The sequence below is a fragment of the Opisthocomus hoazin genome, chromosome 25, assembly GCF_030867145.1.
Source record: "Opisthocomus hoazin isolate bOpiHoa1 chromosome 25, bOpiHoa1.hap1, whole genome shotgun sequence".
In the NCBI taxonomy this organism is placed as follows: Eukaryota; Metazoa; Chordata; class Aves; order Opisthocomiformes; family Opisthocomidae; genus Opisthocomus; species Opisthocomus hoazin.
In genome coordinates this window covers 6,208,478-6,226,716 of record NC_134438.1, presented here as the reverse complement: position 1 = coordinate 6,226,716, position 18,239 = coordinate 6,208,478, and the positions used below count along the sequence as shown (strand labels likewise).

The 18,239-nt window shown below is 56.6% G+C and overlaps 1 protein-coding gene across 1 annotated transcript; it reads right to left on the bottom strand.

The window, feature by feature from the left end:
- Positions 1-1,228: 1,228 nt before the first annotated feature.
- Positions 1,229-16,889, bottom strand: RAB44 (RAB44, member RAS oncogene family). Its single transcript, XM_075443173.1, has 18 exons — positions 16,821-16,889; positions 15,213-15,432; positions 15,001-15,115; positions 14,555-14,726; positions 14,102-14,245; positions 13,655-13,745; positions 13,434-13,529; positions 12,923-13,110; positions 12,486-12,534; positions 12,067-12,158; positions 11,147-11,541; positions 8,220-8,234; positions 5,828-6,403; positions 5,267-5,348; positions 4,813-4,927; positions 3,764-3,865; positions 2,865-2,941; positions 1,229-2,429 (listed from the first exon to the last, which is right to left on the bottom strand). Exons 2-18 carry the CDS (start codon positions 15,414-15,416, stop codon positions 2,345-2,347), a joined length of 2,598 nt encoding a protein of 865 aa, XP_075299288.1. The 5' UTR covers positions 15,417-15,432; positions 16,821-16,889; the 3' UTR covers positions 1,229-2,344.
- Between the last annotated feature and the right edge of the window lie 1,350 nt (positions 16,890-18,239).

Genomic DNA, 18,239 nt, shown 5'->3' with positions numbered 1-18,239 from the left:
TCCTGCGAATCCTGCTACCACTCGGCAAAGCGGCATCTCCCACACATAATCCCAGCAAATTTAGCCGAAGCGAAAAGCTGAGCTGGTAGATGGCTTTGGTGTACACACAGCTGGGCAGCTCTGCATGGGGGTCATGCAGCCGGGAACAATTGCAGACCCGGTAAAAAGAGCCTTTTGGGGTTATCCAGGCTAAAACGGTGCTTCTCTGATCACAGACCAGACTTGCAAAGTGTGCTTGGACTTATGTTATTTTAAGATAAAACAGCAAAGCAGAAATAGTGAAGACAGACCCAAAAAAAACCCAAAAATCCCGTTGTTAGATACCCTGAATACCAAATCCAGGCACAGCTCTGAGCTGACACGTAAACTCTTCCTGAGGAGCTACCGTCTTCAGGCTGCTCCCACTGCTCCACCAGTAAAAGTATTTTATAATGAAATATGGGAAAGAGGGGCTGATGCAGAATGGGAGTATAAATGTCTTGCATTGAGAAGAGAAGAGAAAGCCTTTTACCGATAGAGCCGTGGGAGGATGGCTCATGGCAGGGGCAGCTGGGGGAAGACACTCAGGGGATGGGAGCTTCAGTGGTACCGAGGTGTTGGAGCACTGAGATGGGGCGTGCGAAGGAGACAACTCACCCATAAAAGACTCGGAAATTCCTGTGTCATTGCAAAGCTGTACCCTACCTGGGGAATCTCATAACCCTGATTTTTTCTGAGCATGAGCTTGGTCCGTCGGTGGTCTTCATGCATCTGCAAATCAACATCGTTTCCACGGAATGTTTTTTGGGTGTCACACAGAGCTGACCCCAGTTCAAGCAGGAATTCTGTGAGCGGCAGAACCCAGAACGTCTGCTCTCGCCTGGCTCTGTGCGTTGCAGGTCTCTCCTGTGGAGATTTGTCGTTGTCTGATAAAGACTAACCTTAAACTGCAAATTTTCCATCAATGGGGATGTTAGTTAATCTCATCAGGAGCTCTTAAACCTGGTTTCCTTGGAAAGTTGAGCTGTAACAGTCAGAAACATTCAGAGTGATACACTTTTTTTTTTTTTTAAATAATGTTATTAGAAAACCAACTCTTGTTGTCACTATATTTTTGTAAAGCAGAAACTGGTTACTACTGTGCTTTGCCATAATATACATACAAATAACGAAAAGCAAACCTATCTGAGCAGTCCTACTTCCCCAAAATCTGCATGTAAGCAGTCTTTAAATACACCTGTGGAACTGCTGGGGGTGAGGCAACCCAATATAAAAAACCACTAAAATAAAACACTTGTATTCTTATTTATTTAGTCTGTACATCTTTCTCTGCAAAACTGTAGTTCTCTGCATCAAGCTGTAAAAAGCGAAAAAAAAAACCCTTGAATTTGGGACATGTGCTTGTTTAGATTTTTCATGCTGGGTTTAAAAACCAATTCAATACTTCAGAAAGAAACCGTCTCAGCTGCAGAAGGGCAGGGTGCAGCAGCTCCGTCTCCCCGGCCCATCCTGAGATTTGTTGCAGCAGTGTGAAGATCTGCTCTGGCAGCAACGCAATGAGCAGGGCTCTTGCAAGGTTTTTATCTGATCATATATCCCACCACGCCAGTGTTCCTTCTATTATCCTTGTTTTGGGGCTTTTGAACTTATTTTGAGTAGCTTTTAGTAGCTTTCTGTCAAGAGCCGTTACTGCTCACTGGCATGATAAACCAGAAAAGAGAAAAGCCAGCTTTACCTTGCCTAGCTGGAGAGACTTAAAAAGTGCATTTAGGATATGCCGCGTATCTTGTTGGTCCAGGTCAAACCCGATCAGCCTGTAAAGCCAGAGCAAACGTCACCGCTGCAGAGCGGCACCAATGGTCCTAAACCCCCTCATTTTATACACCAGCTTTCGGGTGGTTCCCAGTATTCAGTTCATAGAATCATAGGTTGGAAAAGACCTCTAAGATCATCAAGTCCAACCGTCACCCTGACACCACCATGCCTCCTAAACCATGTCCCCAGGTGCCACATCTACACTTTTTTTAAACACCTCCAGGGATGGGGACTCCACCACCTCCCTGGGCAGCCTGTTCCAACATCTGAATTTCTTTTATCCCGAGACTGGATTTTGCTCCCTGCTGCTGCCAGTATTATTCCAGCATCTCAGATCCAGCTGGGTTTCTTTTCAGACGGCTCATGTGCTCTGGATGACGGCAGGAGAGGAGCGAGGAAGGGGCTGGGAGACAGCCGGCTTTTGCTCTCAGCATCCGAGGGCGATCAGGGAAGGCAGACACGTGGGGAGCGGAGATGGTGTCCGAGGGCTGTTTTTATGCTTTTCTGGCTGTCACCGCAGTTTCAGATCACTGGGGGGGAGGTCTGTCCATCACCAGCAGCAGCCCTTCTTCTGGGGTGGCTTTGGTACCTCTCGTGCCTTATTTTTTAATTCATCTTCACGATCTTTGAGCAACCTGGGAGAAAAGGAAGAAAATTTGCCAGGTATTTCCCCCATATTTTGCATTACTGTGCTGTTTGTCTTGACAAGCATCAGTAAAGGAGGCTCAGCATGGCTGAAAGCAGCTCAGGGCAATTTGAGAACTGTGGGCTCTGCTAAAAACGCCAACCTAAATCAAATCACAGGCAGAATTTATTTCAGCCAACCCAGCGAGAAATCAGCAGCATCCTGAGAAGGGTTTTATTAATCTCCTTGCAATGCTGACTATTCAGGAGACACCTTATTCTCTCCAGCTCATCCCAGCTGTGCGCGTGCTGCTCCGAGTTTTCCCTGACATTTGGGTGCATGGAGTCTCTGGTGACAGTGAACACACTGGCATTTGGAGTTATAAAAGCATGGAGGGAGCCCATTAAATCCAGGACAGCTGGCAAAATCCAAGCACTTGCCTCACCTGATTAAGCTGACCATGGACTCAGAGACGTTGTGGCCTGAGGCAGCGCTGCACTCATAGAACATGAGCTGATGCTCCTGGAAGACACAGAGCCCAAAGAGAAATGTGATTTTCTTGCACTGGAATAGCTTAATAAGGGAGTAAATAGCCAAGGGACTGTCATGATCAAAGGGAAGTGGGAGGGACACAAGGACATAACTCAGTAACTTATTTACTGGAACGTGAGGGTGAAATCCAGTTTTTCTGGTAGCTACAACACCAACTTTTAATAGCGAGGAAAAGGCTGACACTGCAGACAGAATGAGATGCGACGTGCTCTGGTTAATGGAGCGAATACGGAGACGTAGCTAAATGTTCCCAGGTCTTTTGTGCCCGCCAGTGACTGGTTTTGGGGGCCAAAAAAAAGCATCCAATCCCTTGTCCCACTGTCTCCGTTTGTAAAACTGGTCAATGGATACTGACATGAATCCCATAAACTTTGAAATTAAACTATGAAGAATCTTCTCACCTAAGTTTTATTAGCCATCTACATTTGAAGCGATTAATCGTACTTCAGGCATTTCAGTGTCTTTAAAATAGGGTAGGGCTCGGTGGTTTTGTTATTTATATAATGCTGGGAAGACACATGACACTTCAGAGCAAAGATGAGCAGAGCTGAAAGTGTTTTAATTTACAGATCCAGCTCCATAAACTGTTTTTACTGGGGTGGTGCCAAGTTAAAACTAAGATGGCAAGGGGAAAGCAAGGCAGTGAAGGGTGAAAGATGGGTTCAGAGCTCATTTTGCCGCATACTGATGCACAAAATGCAGATTCAGGGTCCTCAGGCTGGTGGCACCCACCCCCAGCTGTCCTTGCCCAACGCGGGTGGACAGCAGGCTTTGGCAGGGCCCTGCACCTACCTTGGCCAAGCGTTCCCCCTCCTTCGCAGGGACCTGTCTCTCTGCAGCGCAGTCGGTTTTGTTCCCGAGAAGCAGAATCGCGACTCCATCTTCCGCTCCTTCCTGGGCAATTAAAGAGGGGAGGATCAGGAGCGCATCTGAATCTCCCTTGAATCACAGCCAGCCATGCTGCCTAGGAGCATCCTGGAGCACCGTGAAGGATGCCCAGGGATTTGGGCTGATAACAAAACCTTAAATTCTTAAATGCTGTTAGATTCATTTAAGAAAGGGTTTTTTTCCCCTTAAATCATCTGTCCTGGTCTATTAACAGGGCAGAGCACTGCACGAGTTCCCCTCGTAGTGAACTCACTTTGTGTTTGACCTCAGGAACCCCCCGGAAGGTGCTCTGGCTGAGATTTACAGTCCCCAAGCAAGGTGACATCCTGTTTTGTTCCAGCATTTTTAAACACTGACTTCGTACTTGACTGGAAATCTCTGACAAGAAGTTTTTAATAAGGCATAAGTTACCTCCCATCTACCAGGATTCAAAGTATAATATTCTTGATTTAAAAGTGTTATCAAAATCATTTTCACAGAATCACAGAATGGCAGGGGTTGGAAGGGACCTCTGTGGGTCACCCAGCCCAACCCCCTGCCCAAGCAGGGTCACCCAGAGCAGGTTGCACAGCACCGCATCCAGGCGGGGCTGGAATATCTCCAGAGAAGGAGACTCCACAGCCTCCCTGGGCAGCCTGGGCCAGGGCTCCGTCATTTTCCATTCCTCTGCACCATTTTCTAATTTTTAAAATGTTGATCATAATGATTTTATCAACAAATTACCCCAGCAAACACTGCAAAAATGTGATAATTGTCAGTATCTGAATTTAAATCCTCTGAGAAAAATTATTTTCTAACCAAAGCAAAGCAGAATGCCCTTTACAAAGGGCTTGGTCATCCCCAGATGTCCGTCCCTAACCAGAGGCAGAGGTCAGGTCGGGAAATGCTGACCTCTGAGTCACTGCCAGTTCCCAGACCTCGGGGACAGAACGAGGTTTTCCTGCCTCACCCACCTGGATGCAGCTCAGCCAGTACCGCACGTCTGAGAAGGAGTACTCCGACGTGATATCGTACATCAGCACGACCCCGTCCGCCTTCCGGAAGAACTGCTTGGTGATGCTGTGGTACCTGCGTGCGTTTCAAGTGGTCACCAATACGGTCTAAGGAGGTTTTGCCTAGGAATGATGTGAAATCCCAGTGGGAAAGCTGGGAATTCACGTCTACAAAAGAGGCAAAACCCAGATTTTGCTCCTATCCTGGTCACAGAGGCCGTACAAACAGCCCGAGGGCTTATTTTTATCTTAATTACTTCCTTTATTATTCTATATCAGATCTCACGCTGTACAGAGTCCCATCTTAAACACCCCTCCTTTGCAAAGCCAAGAACATTCATTTCCACTAAACTACCTGGAAAGAAAGAAGAACCCCGCAGGTGGCTCTCCTCAAGCAGACAGCACAGCACCTTACCTTTCCTGACCAGCTGAGTCCCACAGGCGGAGAGCAAAGCGCTTGTTGTCCACGACGAGGTTTTTGACCTGATAATCCAGTCCTAGGAGACACAAAACCAGATATTTTGATATTGTAGCGTTCATCCCTGCGGTGGTGGACAGAGAAGGCTCATGGTGCAGCGTGGTCTGAGGATACAACTCAAGCGGGCTGGTCCTGAGCCAACCTCCAGCTTTTAGATCTTTGATGGCTGGATTTTGGGAAGGTCTCTAATCTCACGATGAGTAAAACCAGGTTGGGTAAGAGAGGAGAATATAACTGAAAGGCAAAGCAGAGAGAACAGCACTAGGGCCATTAGTACTGGTGCCCTAAGGAGGGCAAGGAGGACCAGTATTGCCTGCTCAGGAGCATCCAGACATATGAAGTTGGAGGGCCTGTTTGGTCCTTGGTGACAGGTTGTACAGCACACTCGGCATGAGCTATAACATGTGTGTAATGGCTCATTGGGTGGAGGAAAGGGAATTGCAATGGTGATCCAAGTGGGTGCAGAGCCATGCTGGAGAGGAGCTAGAGGGTACCTACCTACTGTGGCAGTCAGGTGTGGGTTGAAGGTGTCGGCGTGCAACCTGTACAGGAACGATGTTTTGCCCACGTGGGAGTCCCCAACAAACAGCACGTTGTAGAGGTGGTCGGGGTCCAGGGAGGCTTCAGGAGAACCCCTTGGGGCTGCTCCTGCCCCATCTGCAGTCACAGCCCCTGGCTCTCCTGGGCTGGGCTCGCCTTCTTGGCTTGTTTTTCGCCCAACCTCTTGCTTCTTCTCCTGTTGACCAACATTGAGGTCTTCACTCTGTTCTCTCAAGAGTTGCCTTTGAGGCTGCATGCTGCTGTTGGCTGCGTCCCTCAGTGAGCTGTCTCTGAGGACCATTCCCGACTGATCATTCCCAGCATCTTCCTCCTGTTGGACCCTCAGGTGGAGGGTTGATGCTGGTGTCACCTCTTGTTTTGAAGGCTCAGCAGGTCCAGCAGCTACCTGCTCTGTTTCCATCACACGCAGTGGCTTCTCCTCTGGCTGTTGGGAAGCAGTGTCAAGCCTCACCTTATCTGCCTGTGCTGAGACCTGCTCCTGAACCTCGCTTTGGGCTGCCTGTCCTGAAGCACCTAGCCGCCGCACATCTGGAATGAGAACATCCTCCTGCATCATTGTTTCCATCTTTAGCGTGCCGATTTGCAACATCAGCTCAGACACCAGGGGTGCCAGCACAGATGCACCGTCATCACGGCCCTGCTTTAGCCCTAGACCCTGAGTTTCGGCTAAACTCCTCGCCCCTGCCTCCAGCCTCTCTCCCCGCACCATGTCCAGAATTTGGGCTCCATCCAGAGGCCTCCCCTCTGCAGCAGCCCTCTCTCCCTGCGGTAATTCCAGACTCTGCGTATCCTCCAGGATCTGCCCATCAGGACCAGTGAGTGCTCCCAGCTTTGCTTCCAGACCAGGACCCTCTGCAGCAGAGGCAGGCTCAGGATATGAAGCGGCCTCAGCTAGAGGGGACACACGTGCACCATCACCTCCTTCCCATTCCTCTGCAGCGTGAACTGCTCGCAGACCTGCCTCCAAACCAGGAGCCTGGCTCTGCTCCCCTTCCCGCATCCCAGCTGCACCCAGGGGTGCCAGATCACGCACAGGCTCATGTGGCATCTCATGCCTGTCCTGCCCTTGTTCCCCATCCTCAGCCTCCTCCACGAGCTGCAAGGCTGCATGGTCCCCTCCTCCCTGGAGGGTTTCAAGGCTGGCACCCCCATGCAGCTGCGTGTCTGCCCAGGAGTCCTCTCCTTCCACCTTTTCCACTGATCCTGGTTCATCAACCTCATCCAGGGGCTGCACATCTGGAGCCACACTCCCTCCCTGCTCTGCATCCAAGGAGCTGGTCTTGCTCAAGAGCTGCAGATCTGCCTCCATGCTCCCTCCTGGGATAGGTTTGAGCTTGTCCACCTCTGCTAGAACCTGCACATTGGCATCAGTGCTCTGGTCATCCAGCATGCCCAGGCTTTCAGCCTCCTCCCAAAGCTGCCCACCCACAGCAGCCCCCTCTCCCTGCCCAGCTCCAGCTCCCTGCAGATCAAGCACATGCGGCAGCTCATGCCCATCCTGCCCTTGTGCCCCATCCTCAGCCTCATCCAGGAGCTGAACGGCTGTTCCACCCTCCCCTCCCCATAGGGCTTCTGGGCTGAGACCCACATGCAGCTGCATGGCTGCCTGAGCATCCTCTGCCTCCATTTCCTCTGACTCTGGTTCATCAACCCGATCCAGGGGTTGCACATCTGGAGCCACGCTCTCTCCCTGCTCTGTCCCCAGGGAGCCAGCCTTGCTCAGGGGCTGCAAATCTGTCTCCTTGCTCCCTCCTGGGGTCGGTTTGAGCTCGTCCACCACTGCAAGCACCTGCACATCGGCATCAGTGCCCTGGTCCTCCAGGACATCCAGGCTTTCAGCCTCCTCCCACGGTTGCCCACATGCAGCAGCCCCCTCTCCCTGCCTGACGGTCACTCCGTGGGGGTGAAGCAAAGACTCATGTGGCAGACCACGCTCGCTCTGCCCCTGTTCCCCATCCTCAACCCCTTCCATGAGTTGCAAGGCTGCACGGTCCCCCTCTTCCTGCAGGGTTTCAAGGCTGGCAGGCCCACGCAGCTGCGTGTCTACACGAGAGTCCTCTGCCTCCATTTGCACTGACTCTGGTTTGTCAACCTGATCCAGGGGTTGCACATCTGGAGCCACACTCACACCCTGTTCTGTCCCCAGGAGCTGCAGATCTGCCTCTGTGCTCCCTCCTGAGGGTGGTGGGAGCTCCTCTATGAGTGGCTGCACATTGGCATCAGCGCTTTGAGCCTCCAGTGCATCCAGGTTTTCAGCCTCCTCCCAAGGCTGCCCACCTGCAGCAACCCCCTCTCCTTGCACGATTCCTGCTCCCTGTGGGTGAAGCACAGGCTTGTGTGGCATCTCATGCCTGTCCTGCCCTTGTTCCCCATCCTCAGCCTCCTCCACGAGCTGCAAGACTGCATGGTCCCCTCCTCCCTGGAGGGTTTCAAGGCTGGCACCCCCATGCAGCTGCGTGTCTGCCCAGGAGTCCTCTCCTTCCACCTTTTCCACTGATTCTGGTTCATCAACTTCATCCAGGGGCTGCACATTTGGAGCCACACTCCCTCCCTGCTCGGTATCCAGGGAGCTGGTCTCACTCAGGAGCTGCAGATCCGCCTCCGTGCTCCCTCCTAGGGTCACTCTCAGCTTGTCCACCACTGCAAACACCTGCACACTAGCATCAGTTCTCTGATCCTCCAGCACATCCAGGGTTTCAGCCTCCTCTTCCCACGGTTGCCCACGTGCAGCAACCCCTTCTCCCTGCCCAAATCCAGTTCCCTGCAGATCAAGCACAGGCTTGCGTGGCAGCTCATGCCCATCCTGCCCTTGCCCCCCATCCTCAGCCTCATCCAGGTGCTGCATGGCTGTTCTACCCTCCCCTCCCCATAGGGCTTCTGGGCTGAGACCCACATGCAGCTGCGTGTCTGCCTGAGCATCCTCTGCCTCTATTTCCGCTGACTCTGGTTCATCAACCCGATCCAGGGGTTGCACATCTGGAGCCACACTCCCTCCCTGCTCGGTATCCAAGGAGCCAGCCTCGCTCAGGAGCTGCAGATCTGCCTCTGTGTTCCCTCCTGGGATCGGTTTGAGCTCATCCAACTCTGCAAGCTCCTGCACGTTGGCATCAGTGCCCTGGTCCTCCAGCACATCCAGGTTTTCAGCCTCCTCCCATGGTTGCCCACGTGCAGCAGCCCCCTCTCCATGCCCGACTCCAGCTCCCTGCAGATCAAGTACAGGCTCGTGTGGCTCCTCATGCTCATCCTGCCCTGGTCTCCCGTCCTCAGCCTCCTCCATGAGCTGCAAGGCTGTTCCACCCTCCCCTCCCCATAGGGCTTCTGGGCTGAGACCCACATGCAGCTGCGTGGCCACCTGAGCATCCTCTGCCTCCATTCCTACTGACTCTGGTTCATCAACCCGATCCAGGGGTTGCAGATCTGGAGCCACGCTCCCTCCCTGCTCGGTATCCAAGGAGCCAGCCTTGCTCAGGAGCTGCAAATCTGCCTCCGTGCTCCCTCCTGGGATCGGTTTGAGCTCATCCACTACTGCAAACAGCTGCACATCAGCATCAGTGCCCTGGTCCTCCAGCACATCCAGGCTTTCAGCCTCCTCCAGAGGTTGACTGTCTGCACCAGTCTCCTCTCCCTGCAGATCAAGCACAGGCTCTTGTGGCAGCTCATGCCCATCCTGCCCTTGTCCCCCATCCTCAGCCTCCTCCCTGAGCTGAACAGCTGCCTGACCCTCCCCTCCCTGGGGGGGTTCTGGGCTGGCATCCCCACACAGCAGCATGCCTCCCTGGGAGTCCTCTGACTCCACCAGCTCCTGGAACAGCCCATCCTCACTGATGTCCTCTCCCTGCATCAGTTCCAGCTCCCCCTCCTCCTCTGGGTGCTGTACATCTCCATCCACCTCCGCTCCTGGCCTCTGCGCCCTAATTGGCACCACAGGCAGATAATGGGGGTCCCCCCTGACAGCGCTGCGTTCACTGCCCTCAGCTCCAGGCTGCTCCTCTGCACCAGCCCCCTCTCCTTGCCCAAATCCTGCCCCATGCAGATCCATCATGGGCTGATGTGGCAGCTCATGCTTGCCCTGCCCTCGTCCTCTGTCTTCAGCCTCATCCCCTTGCTGCATGGCTGCATGGTCCCCCCCTCCTTGGGGGACTTCTGGACTGGGATCCCCACACAGCTGCCTGTCTGCCTGAGACTCCTCTGCCCCCACCATTTCCAGTGCCTGAGCCTGAACTGGGAACAGCCCACCCCCATTTGGGCTCCCCGCAGGTGTTTCTGCTGGGGAAGGACCCTCACCATGCACCGCAGCAGCACCGGTTTCCTCCCCCAGTCCTCGCTGTGGTTTATCATCCTCCTCCAGTGTCTGCGCACCCGGAGCCACGCTCCCTCCCAGCTCTGCCTTCGCCTCTGCGAGCAGCTGCACGTTGGCATCACCGCGCTGGGCCTCCAGCGGTTGCACATCTGTTCCCGCTCCACCTTCCTGCACGTTGGCAGGCGGCACGGCCAGCGGCACCTCTGCAGCCACGCTCGCTCCCCACGCTGCCTCTGCCCTCGCAGACTCACCCCGCGGCTGTGTCACCTCCACCTCCCCTTCCTCGGCCCCAGCTCCGCTGCCCCCTCCACGCTGAGCTGATGGAACGTCGGCATCTAAAGTCTCTTCCCTGGGCTGCACCTCCGCACCGAAGCGTTCTTCCTCCAGCATCCCGGGGTCAGCAGCCACTGTCACCTCGGGGAGGACACCGGCCCCCTGCGCTGCTCCCATTCCCGCCTCACCCCAGGATGGTGGCTCTGGCTCCAGGTGCTCTCCAGGATTTACTTCAAGTTTCTCGGAGAGCCCTGGCGGCAGGTCAGCCTCTTCCCCCAGCTGCGCACATCCTTCCAGAGCCGCAGCCGGGCCAAGCTCATCTGCGGCACGCTGCCATCCCGCTGCCAGACCTGCCTCCCCAGCCTCGGGTGGTCCCAGACCTGCCTCCAGATTTTCACCCTGGTTTAGTGCTGCTTCCTCAGCTTCTCCTGGGAGCTCTGCCTTTTCCCAACCTGTTTTTTCCTGCATCCATCCTTCTCCCTCCACCTCCACAAGCGCCTGCTCTCCTGCCTCCACGCTCTCTCCCAGTGTTCCTTGTGGATGCTCAGCTGCGTTCAGCATCAGCTCCTTCACACCAGGGCCCTTTCCTTGCAGGAATAACATCCTCCGTGCCTCCTCCGTGCTCTCTCCCTGCTCTGCCCCCAGCTCCTGAGCCCTGCGGTGCCCGGCTCCCACAGACGCACCAGCCTGTGTCACGCCTGGAGCGCGAAGCTCAGCTGCTGCTGGTCCCTCTTTCAGGTCTCCTTCAAACAGCTTGTGACCAACGTGACCGGGGAGGGTCTCTCGCAGGACCCCGGGGGTTGTGCCATGGGCTGCGGCTGCCTCCGGCCCTGTTTGAAGCTCAGCATCATCCCGGGGGTGACGGGCAGCGTCTGCCGGTGCAGGGGGTGCGCCCGGTGCCTGTGGCTTCAGCTGTTTGCTCAGAGCTGCTATTGCATCATTCATCTCTCTTAGCAAAGAGCTTTGGTCAGAAAAGGGTTCCGCTTTCAGAAATTCTGGGAACAGGTCCTCTTCTGCAGAGCTCGCTCTCGGTGAGGCTCCCAAAATGCTTATTTCTGCTGGCAGCACTTCCCAGACCCTGGAAAGGGCAGAAAATAGCAGGGGGTCAGCCCAGCCCCTGGGTCGGGCTGCAGCTCCCTCCCATCCACCTGCACCGGTACTGGGGGACTTGTCCTCCATCGCCTCACCCCATCCCTCCCCAAACCCGACTGTCTTCGTCCTCTGGGTCTACTGGAGGTTCACAGAAGCAGTGACAGGGACAGGGAGAAGGGGATGCACACCCAGGGAGCCAGACCTGGGGCTGTGTCCTGCCCAGCAAGCCAGCCTGCCTCTTCCCAGGCTCCGTGTTCACGTTATCGGAGATGGAAAGACAACTCATGGCCAGGTTACGGCGAATGCCTGAGCCCAGGGAGCAACATGGGCTGGCGAACCGGGGTAAGAGGTCTGATCTCCAGGATGAGAGATGAGTGCGCGGGAAAGGGCCATTGAAAGGAAATAAACATCGTGTTTTCCCTGGGGAGGGTGAAGGACTTGGGTGCTCGCACCAGCTCGCAGACGTCAAGGGCACGAGCTGAAGCAGCAGCTGTTGCCCAGGACCCCTTACACTTGGTGGGTGCTCCTGACTTTGGGCTCGGTGCTCTGGGACCCCAGCCTGAGCCGCATCTCGGAACGGTACTTCTCGCTCTTCTCCGGACTCTGCAGCAAACAGGGTGGGAAGGGGAGAGAGAAAAGCACTTGGCAAGGGAGCATATTCACACGGAATGATGCTGAGCTCTCCAGCAGGTATCCACCATACCCCCAGGATTTCAGGTGGGTATCAGGACTAACGTGCTGCTACCCCCTCCCTTCCCAAGCATCTGTAGGGCACCGCGCTGACCCACTTTGAGAAAGCTTTTAGGGCAGACACTGCCTCTGCTGCAGAAGCAGCTGGTGCTCCTGGGCTCCCCAGGAGCCCTGAACCAAACAGCACGAGGCCGTGGAGCATGGAGGCCCGTCCCATCCCTGCACACCCAGCTGAAGTACCTGCGGGGACAGGGGCAGCTCGCCAGGCAGCTCTGCCACCGCTCCGTCCCTGCAAACACAGAGCACAGGGTCAAAATGGCCATTGCATCCCCTTTACCGCGTCCACCCCTGCCCCAGGGTTGTCCCCAGCCCCAGAGGCAACGATGGAGCAGGACAGCAAAACCCACGACCCCTGCATCAGTCCTGGTTGGGTCCTTCTGGGTGAAGGATGTCCCCATGTCTGCTGGCGCTGCCTTACAGGGACACATTCAGTCCGTGGTGCTGAGAGTCCTGGATTTTTCCTGGTGCTTTTCACACCTAACCACGATTAATCTGCACCTTGGAGACCACTGAAGCACCACGACGGCTGAGACTCATCAAACTCATTCCCCACCCACCACAACCCCTAGGAAGGAACCAGAGGTGCAGAGGGAGATGCTGATCACTCAGCTGCTCACCCGGGCTTCTCCGCGTGCTCCTGAGCTGCCGCAGCCCTCGCTGTCCGCAGGCGCCCGTGGGTCTGCTGGAGCTGCCGGTGGAGGTGCTGCAGGCGGTCCTCCAGCACCCGGTTGCTCTCCTCCAGCTGCCGGTTTTCAGTGCTGGTGGCCTGCTGCGTGCTGCGGAGGCTGCGGCACCGCGTCTCCAGCTGTGGGATGGCAACCAGGACACTCACACCGTGCCAGGACCCCCACGAGACCCATGCCAAAGAATGTTGGATAACCATCTCCTCCAGACCCAGGGCTGAACTTCCACCCCTCAGGGTGCTGGGTGGGAAACTCAACTTGGATGCTTTGGAGATGGAGGGGAGCGTGGGGATGGGGTGGCAAAGGAGAGGTGCTGTGTGACAACCTGCATCAAGGGTTGGTGAGGACAGACTGAGACCCGTTGTACAACACCATGTTGCTGCTGTGGGGACAACCCAGAGACTCCACGTGCACCATCAGGGACCAGGGCTCGGGGCCAGCTCACCTCCATCTGCGCCTTGACCAAGCGCTGCACCTCCCTCTCGCTGGCGTCCAGCGCTCGCTGCAGCTCCACGCCATGCTGGTGGCTCCGGGCCATGCTCTGCAATGGCAACAAGGACGCTGGCACGCACCCACCCACCTGTCTGGGAGCTGCCATGGAGGTTCAGGGGTGCTGGGTCCCCCCTTGGGTGAGCACCAAGGGGAGAGGAGCAGCCGGTGACCCACCTCCTGCTCCAGCCGCTGCTGCTCCTGCTGAATCTGCTGCTCCAGGGCCTCGCAGAGCTGCTGCACCTCCTGCTCGTGCTCGGCCACGCGCCTGCCAGGGACAGCACGGCCAGAGAGGTGGTCAGACCCTGCTGCAGTGGGTGCAGGTTCCTGGGACCTGCATTGCTCGTGGGATCTGCAGGCTGCGGCCAGGTTTGCCCAGAGGGGTTCACCCAGCAAGGATGTGTCCAGCAGTCTGAATCCGGCACTTTTGCCATCCCCTGCGTGACTGTAGAGGGAGCCCAACCCCAAACATCGGCTGGGAGCCAAACCTCTTCTCCAGCCACTGATGGAGGTGCCGAAAGCACCCAGGTTTCTCCCTCCTTGGGTGCATCTCCAGGCTGGGGTGAGCAGAGGGCTCCACCTCGTCCTCATCCCATCCCCCTCCACCGCACTGGGGCGACTCACTTGTTCAGGGTCACCTCCAAAGCCTCCTTCTTGCTCTTGGCTTCTTGAATGCGGTGCCTCATCTTGGCCAGAAAGTCCTCTAGGTTGCCCAGGAGCTGGGGTTCATCCTGCCGGAGCTTCACCCAGAGCTGCCAGATCTCCTGTCTACAGGGAGAACATTTTTTTGTGGTGAGCATCCCCCGAAACCCCCCAGAGACGCGGCAGCTATGAGGTCCCAGGTCATTTAGCTCACACCATTGGGAACGTGTTCTGGGGGACAGATGAGCACTGAGGTGATCATGACCCTGTCCCCTGCTCCTGCACTTGGGGCAAAAGCACCTCCAAGCCATTTCTGGGCTCGCTGTCTGCATGGGGACCAAAGGGGAACACCCTGCCCTGCCCCAAGCCTTTCCCCCTTGGGCAGCTCTGCCCCATCCTGCAGGACACCCATGGGTGCTAAACAGGGCGCCTCACTCTTCAGCGATGTTGTCCGTGCCCAGCTGGTCCATAAAGGCAGCAAAGTGTCTCCGCTCCTCACTGTCCATCCCCTCCAGCGCTGGGCTGGGGAGGACCAAGCGAACTCTCCGGGATGCCGTTTTCCGCCGGCGGTGCTCCCTGGCAGCTTTTTGGGAGCTCAGGAACTGCCCTGCCGACAGACACCACAAGACCTCAGCACCCGGCCAGGGCAACGGCAAAGCCCAAAGCCCAAGACTTCCCACCCCACGGCTTCCACAAGGCCTTTTGGTGCAATGGGACCCCTCACCAGGCGAACCATGGGCTGAGACCCAGGCGTGGGGACACTTCTGGGGCCATCGTGTGCCACCCAGCAAGGGGAGCATTTCAGGTCCCACCCCAGGAGAGCACCGGGGCTACATCCAGGATGAACCCAGGCTGCTCGGAGGCTGTGTGCTGGCACTTACAGAGCCCGGCAGTGAACTCCTCAGTCCTCAACCGCCCAGTGCCGGTGGCATCCAGCCCATCGAAGACAAGCTCCAGCTCCTCCGTGCTGCATGGGAAATCCCACTCCTGCAATTTCTAAGAACAAAGCAAATCAGGGGAAAAAACCTACCCATCATCCAGTCTCCAGGCACCACGGTGGCATTTGACCCGAGAAGACATCTCCATCCCTTACCTGCATGTCTGAGCGGGTGACAAACCCTGCCTGGTCCATGTCCCGCTGCCTGAAGAATTCCTGCACCCTCTGTATGATTTCAGATGCCGGCTCCTCACCGGGGCTGGGGGCTGCAGCCGGTGCCTCACCGGAGCCTTCACGCAGCTGCTTGCGCCGGCTGGAGCCCATGCGCCGGCCCTTGGCAGCCGCCCGGCGCTCGGCCATGGCTCCCGGCTCACCCCTGCCAAGGGGGAAACCAGCGGGTGCTGAGCCTTGGCCGGCTCTCTCCTCGCCCGAGACCTTCGCTGTGGGGGACGGCGGAGCAGGACGGAGCTGGAAATTCATTTTGGCTGGCGTAAACAACCCCCGGGTTTGGCAATAGGAAGCGAGGCGCCTATCTCTGATTGCGCGGCGCAAACGGAGCCTCGACCCGCAGCGAGCAGCAGCCGTCCCCACCAGCTGAGAGCCCAGCACCCACCGGCCAAGCAGCTCCTCTGGCCACGTACCCATCCCACATCTCCCCATGCTCTGCCCTGGCTATGGGGGATGCACCAGGGCTCGAGAGCCACCCGGGAAGTGACACAGCCGGGAAGTGACACCGGCAAAAGGACCAGCCAAGGCGATGCTGGAGGTCTGGGCAAAACGTGGTGGTTCCACCTGCTTTCTCAGAGCTCAGCAGCAGCTTTTAAAATTCCTCCCCCGGTTTTCACAGCCATGAGTCACCTCCGGGAAGAGCTGGGGGAGGTTTCCATCACGCCTGCATGCTCAGCCTGGCTTGTGGGGCCTGAGCTCAGGACCCCCCCCGCTCCCCTCTCCCCATCCTGGGTGGGCGGCAGCCACCGTGCCATCCCCGTGAGGGGCTGCTGTCTGCATGGCAAAGCCAAAAAAGTGAGCGGAAGCAACCACAGCCGTGAAGAGCGGCTGATGGAGAGGCAGGGCCACGCTTGAGCCGTCTGATGGCCACAGCCTGGCTTTCCGCTCCTGGCCCAGGGAACCCCCCTGGCTGCTCCAGCCCTCTTTCCTTTTCCAATGTGAACAGCGATTCCACTAAATCCTGGGGTGCACCAGAAATGTGGGAATAAGCCCCAAAAACATCGCTTTCCCTGTAAAGCACAACACCCTCAAGCACCATCCAGCAGCAATAGGTGGGCAGGAGAGGGTCTGGAGGAGTCACCAGAGCCCCACAGGACGCCCAGCAAGCCAGGGACAGAAACCAGGTGCCTGTATGGTGGTCCCAGCCTCTAAGGCAGTGGAAATGAGAGCTCTGGGGGCAGGTGGGGTTGTTTCAGGCATGGGAAGCCCCCAGTTACCTGCCCCAGCCCTGGGGGCTGAGCTGAGCCCACCGCACAACAGAGGCACAGAAGAAGGAGAGGGGCTGGGATGGGAAGCGTGCACCCCCCGGCCGACCAGGGTCCCTCCCACATCATCACCAAGTCCCGGCGACCTGCCTCCCTTCTGAAGCACCCCACGCTACTCCCAGCCACCCAAAAAGGGCCCCCAGCCACGTCCCCCCACAGCAGCAAGAAAAAGCCCCCCCAGCTCACCAACAGAGAGCAAAACCCCTTATTTCCCTTGCTTTTCTATTTTTTAAGGTGATGCACGAGCTGTCCCCGGATCGGCAGAGCTTACCTTTCCCACCTGCCAAGAGGGTCCCTCAGTTTCGGGGTGTGGGGGGCAGCGAGGGTCCCCAGGCCGGGAGGGATGCCAGCCCCGTGTCGAGGGTGCCTGACCTGCCCCGCACCCGAGCTCTCATTTTCTCTCTCTTACTCAAGGCGCCTTTCCGTTTTGGGGTTACACTCAACTGCCGGTGCTCACGCGCTTCCTGTTTGCCGCATCGCAAGTGGGGTGCAGGAGGGGCCTGTCCGGAGGGTCACCATCCCCCCAAGCCCCCCTGATCCCAAAGCAAGGGCACTGCCGCTGCCATCAGGAGCCACAGCACAGGTCCCCATCGTCTCCATGCCTGCAACGGACCGGCCAAGGCTGGAAGGTGTTTGGGGCAGGGGAAAAGCATCAGAGAAACAGCAAATGTTATTTTGAAAGTCCAAATAACCCAAACTACCAGATTATACCCAAACTACCCCAGATTATAACATCCTACCAAGACAGAACAACCCTGCAAACCCCGCTGCAGAGGCTCCTTGGCCCCGGGATTTGGAGATCTCCCCCACCATGCTGCTCACACCGATGCTTTTTCCCAGGCTCCTGCCTGAATTATCGACTCAGCTTTAGAGCCGGCACCAAACCCACCGGCTGCCCATGGCCCGCAAGCACCCTGGTCTGCGAGAGGGCAGGGGAATTGGACAGGTTGCACGCATTTTTGCTTCACTTCAACTGCAAAATGGGAAAAAATCCCAAGCAAGAGCTTAAAATAACAACAAGGGGAAACACCAACGATTACCTTTAGGTCATACCTAGAATTAACACCCCCTGGCTCACAGCGTGGCTCTGAGCCTGGACTCCTGGGGCAGGAGCCATGGCCTGGAGCCCAGTGCCCTGCTCATCTCTCCCCATCCCTCCCCATCCCAGCCAGTTAAATCCCCTGCTGGGAACCAGCTTCGCAGGTGCCCTGCCCCATCACACCCACCCCACCACAGCCCAGCCCTGCTCGTTTGCTGTTTAACCTAACAAAGCAGCAGCACCTGGGCATCCACAGGCCAGGTCAGGGCTCAGCTGTTTCTCCTCCGCTCTCCAAGCGAAGCTGGTGCCGGTCACCCCAGACTGAAGCCACCCCATGGCTGGGCTGGGGTGCTGAGCTTGCAAAAACCACCTTCGAGCTCACCTTTGTCGCTCCGTCTCGCAACCCTGCGGCTGTTTGCCGCTGTACAAAGAAGGCTGAATTTTGGCTTTGCTCTCCTTGAGGATGCTTTTGGGGGGAAAACCCTAAATATCCCTGGAAGAGCTCATTGATTCATGCCCTTGGCCCAGCAAGGCTCCAGCAGCAGAGGGTGAGGATCCAGCCCCACAGCAGCAATGGCCCTTTCCAGCCCCGAGGAGATGCTCGGCAGGTCTCTGCAAAAGAGGATTGAGTATAGTGGGGAAAGGAGGGGG

What these genes read in the sequence shown, in the direction of transcription:
- RAB44 (XM_075443173.1), bottom strand. Translation starts at nt 15,416, where the DNA reads ATGGCCGAGCGCCGGGCGGCTGCCAAGGGCCGGCGCATGGGCTCCAGC. An exon ending in GTCAGGAGCACCCACCAAGT is followed by an intron (nt 11,542 to 12,066) that starts GTAAGGGGTCCT and finishes TGCCCTTTCCAG; the next exon opens with GGTCTGGGAAGTGCTGCCAG. An exon ending in TCCATGGTCAGCTTAATCAG is followed by an intron (nt 2,430 to 2,864) that starts GTGAGGCAAGTG and finishes CTTTTCTCCCAG; the next exon opens with GTTGCTCAAAGATCGTGAAG.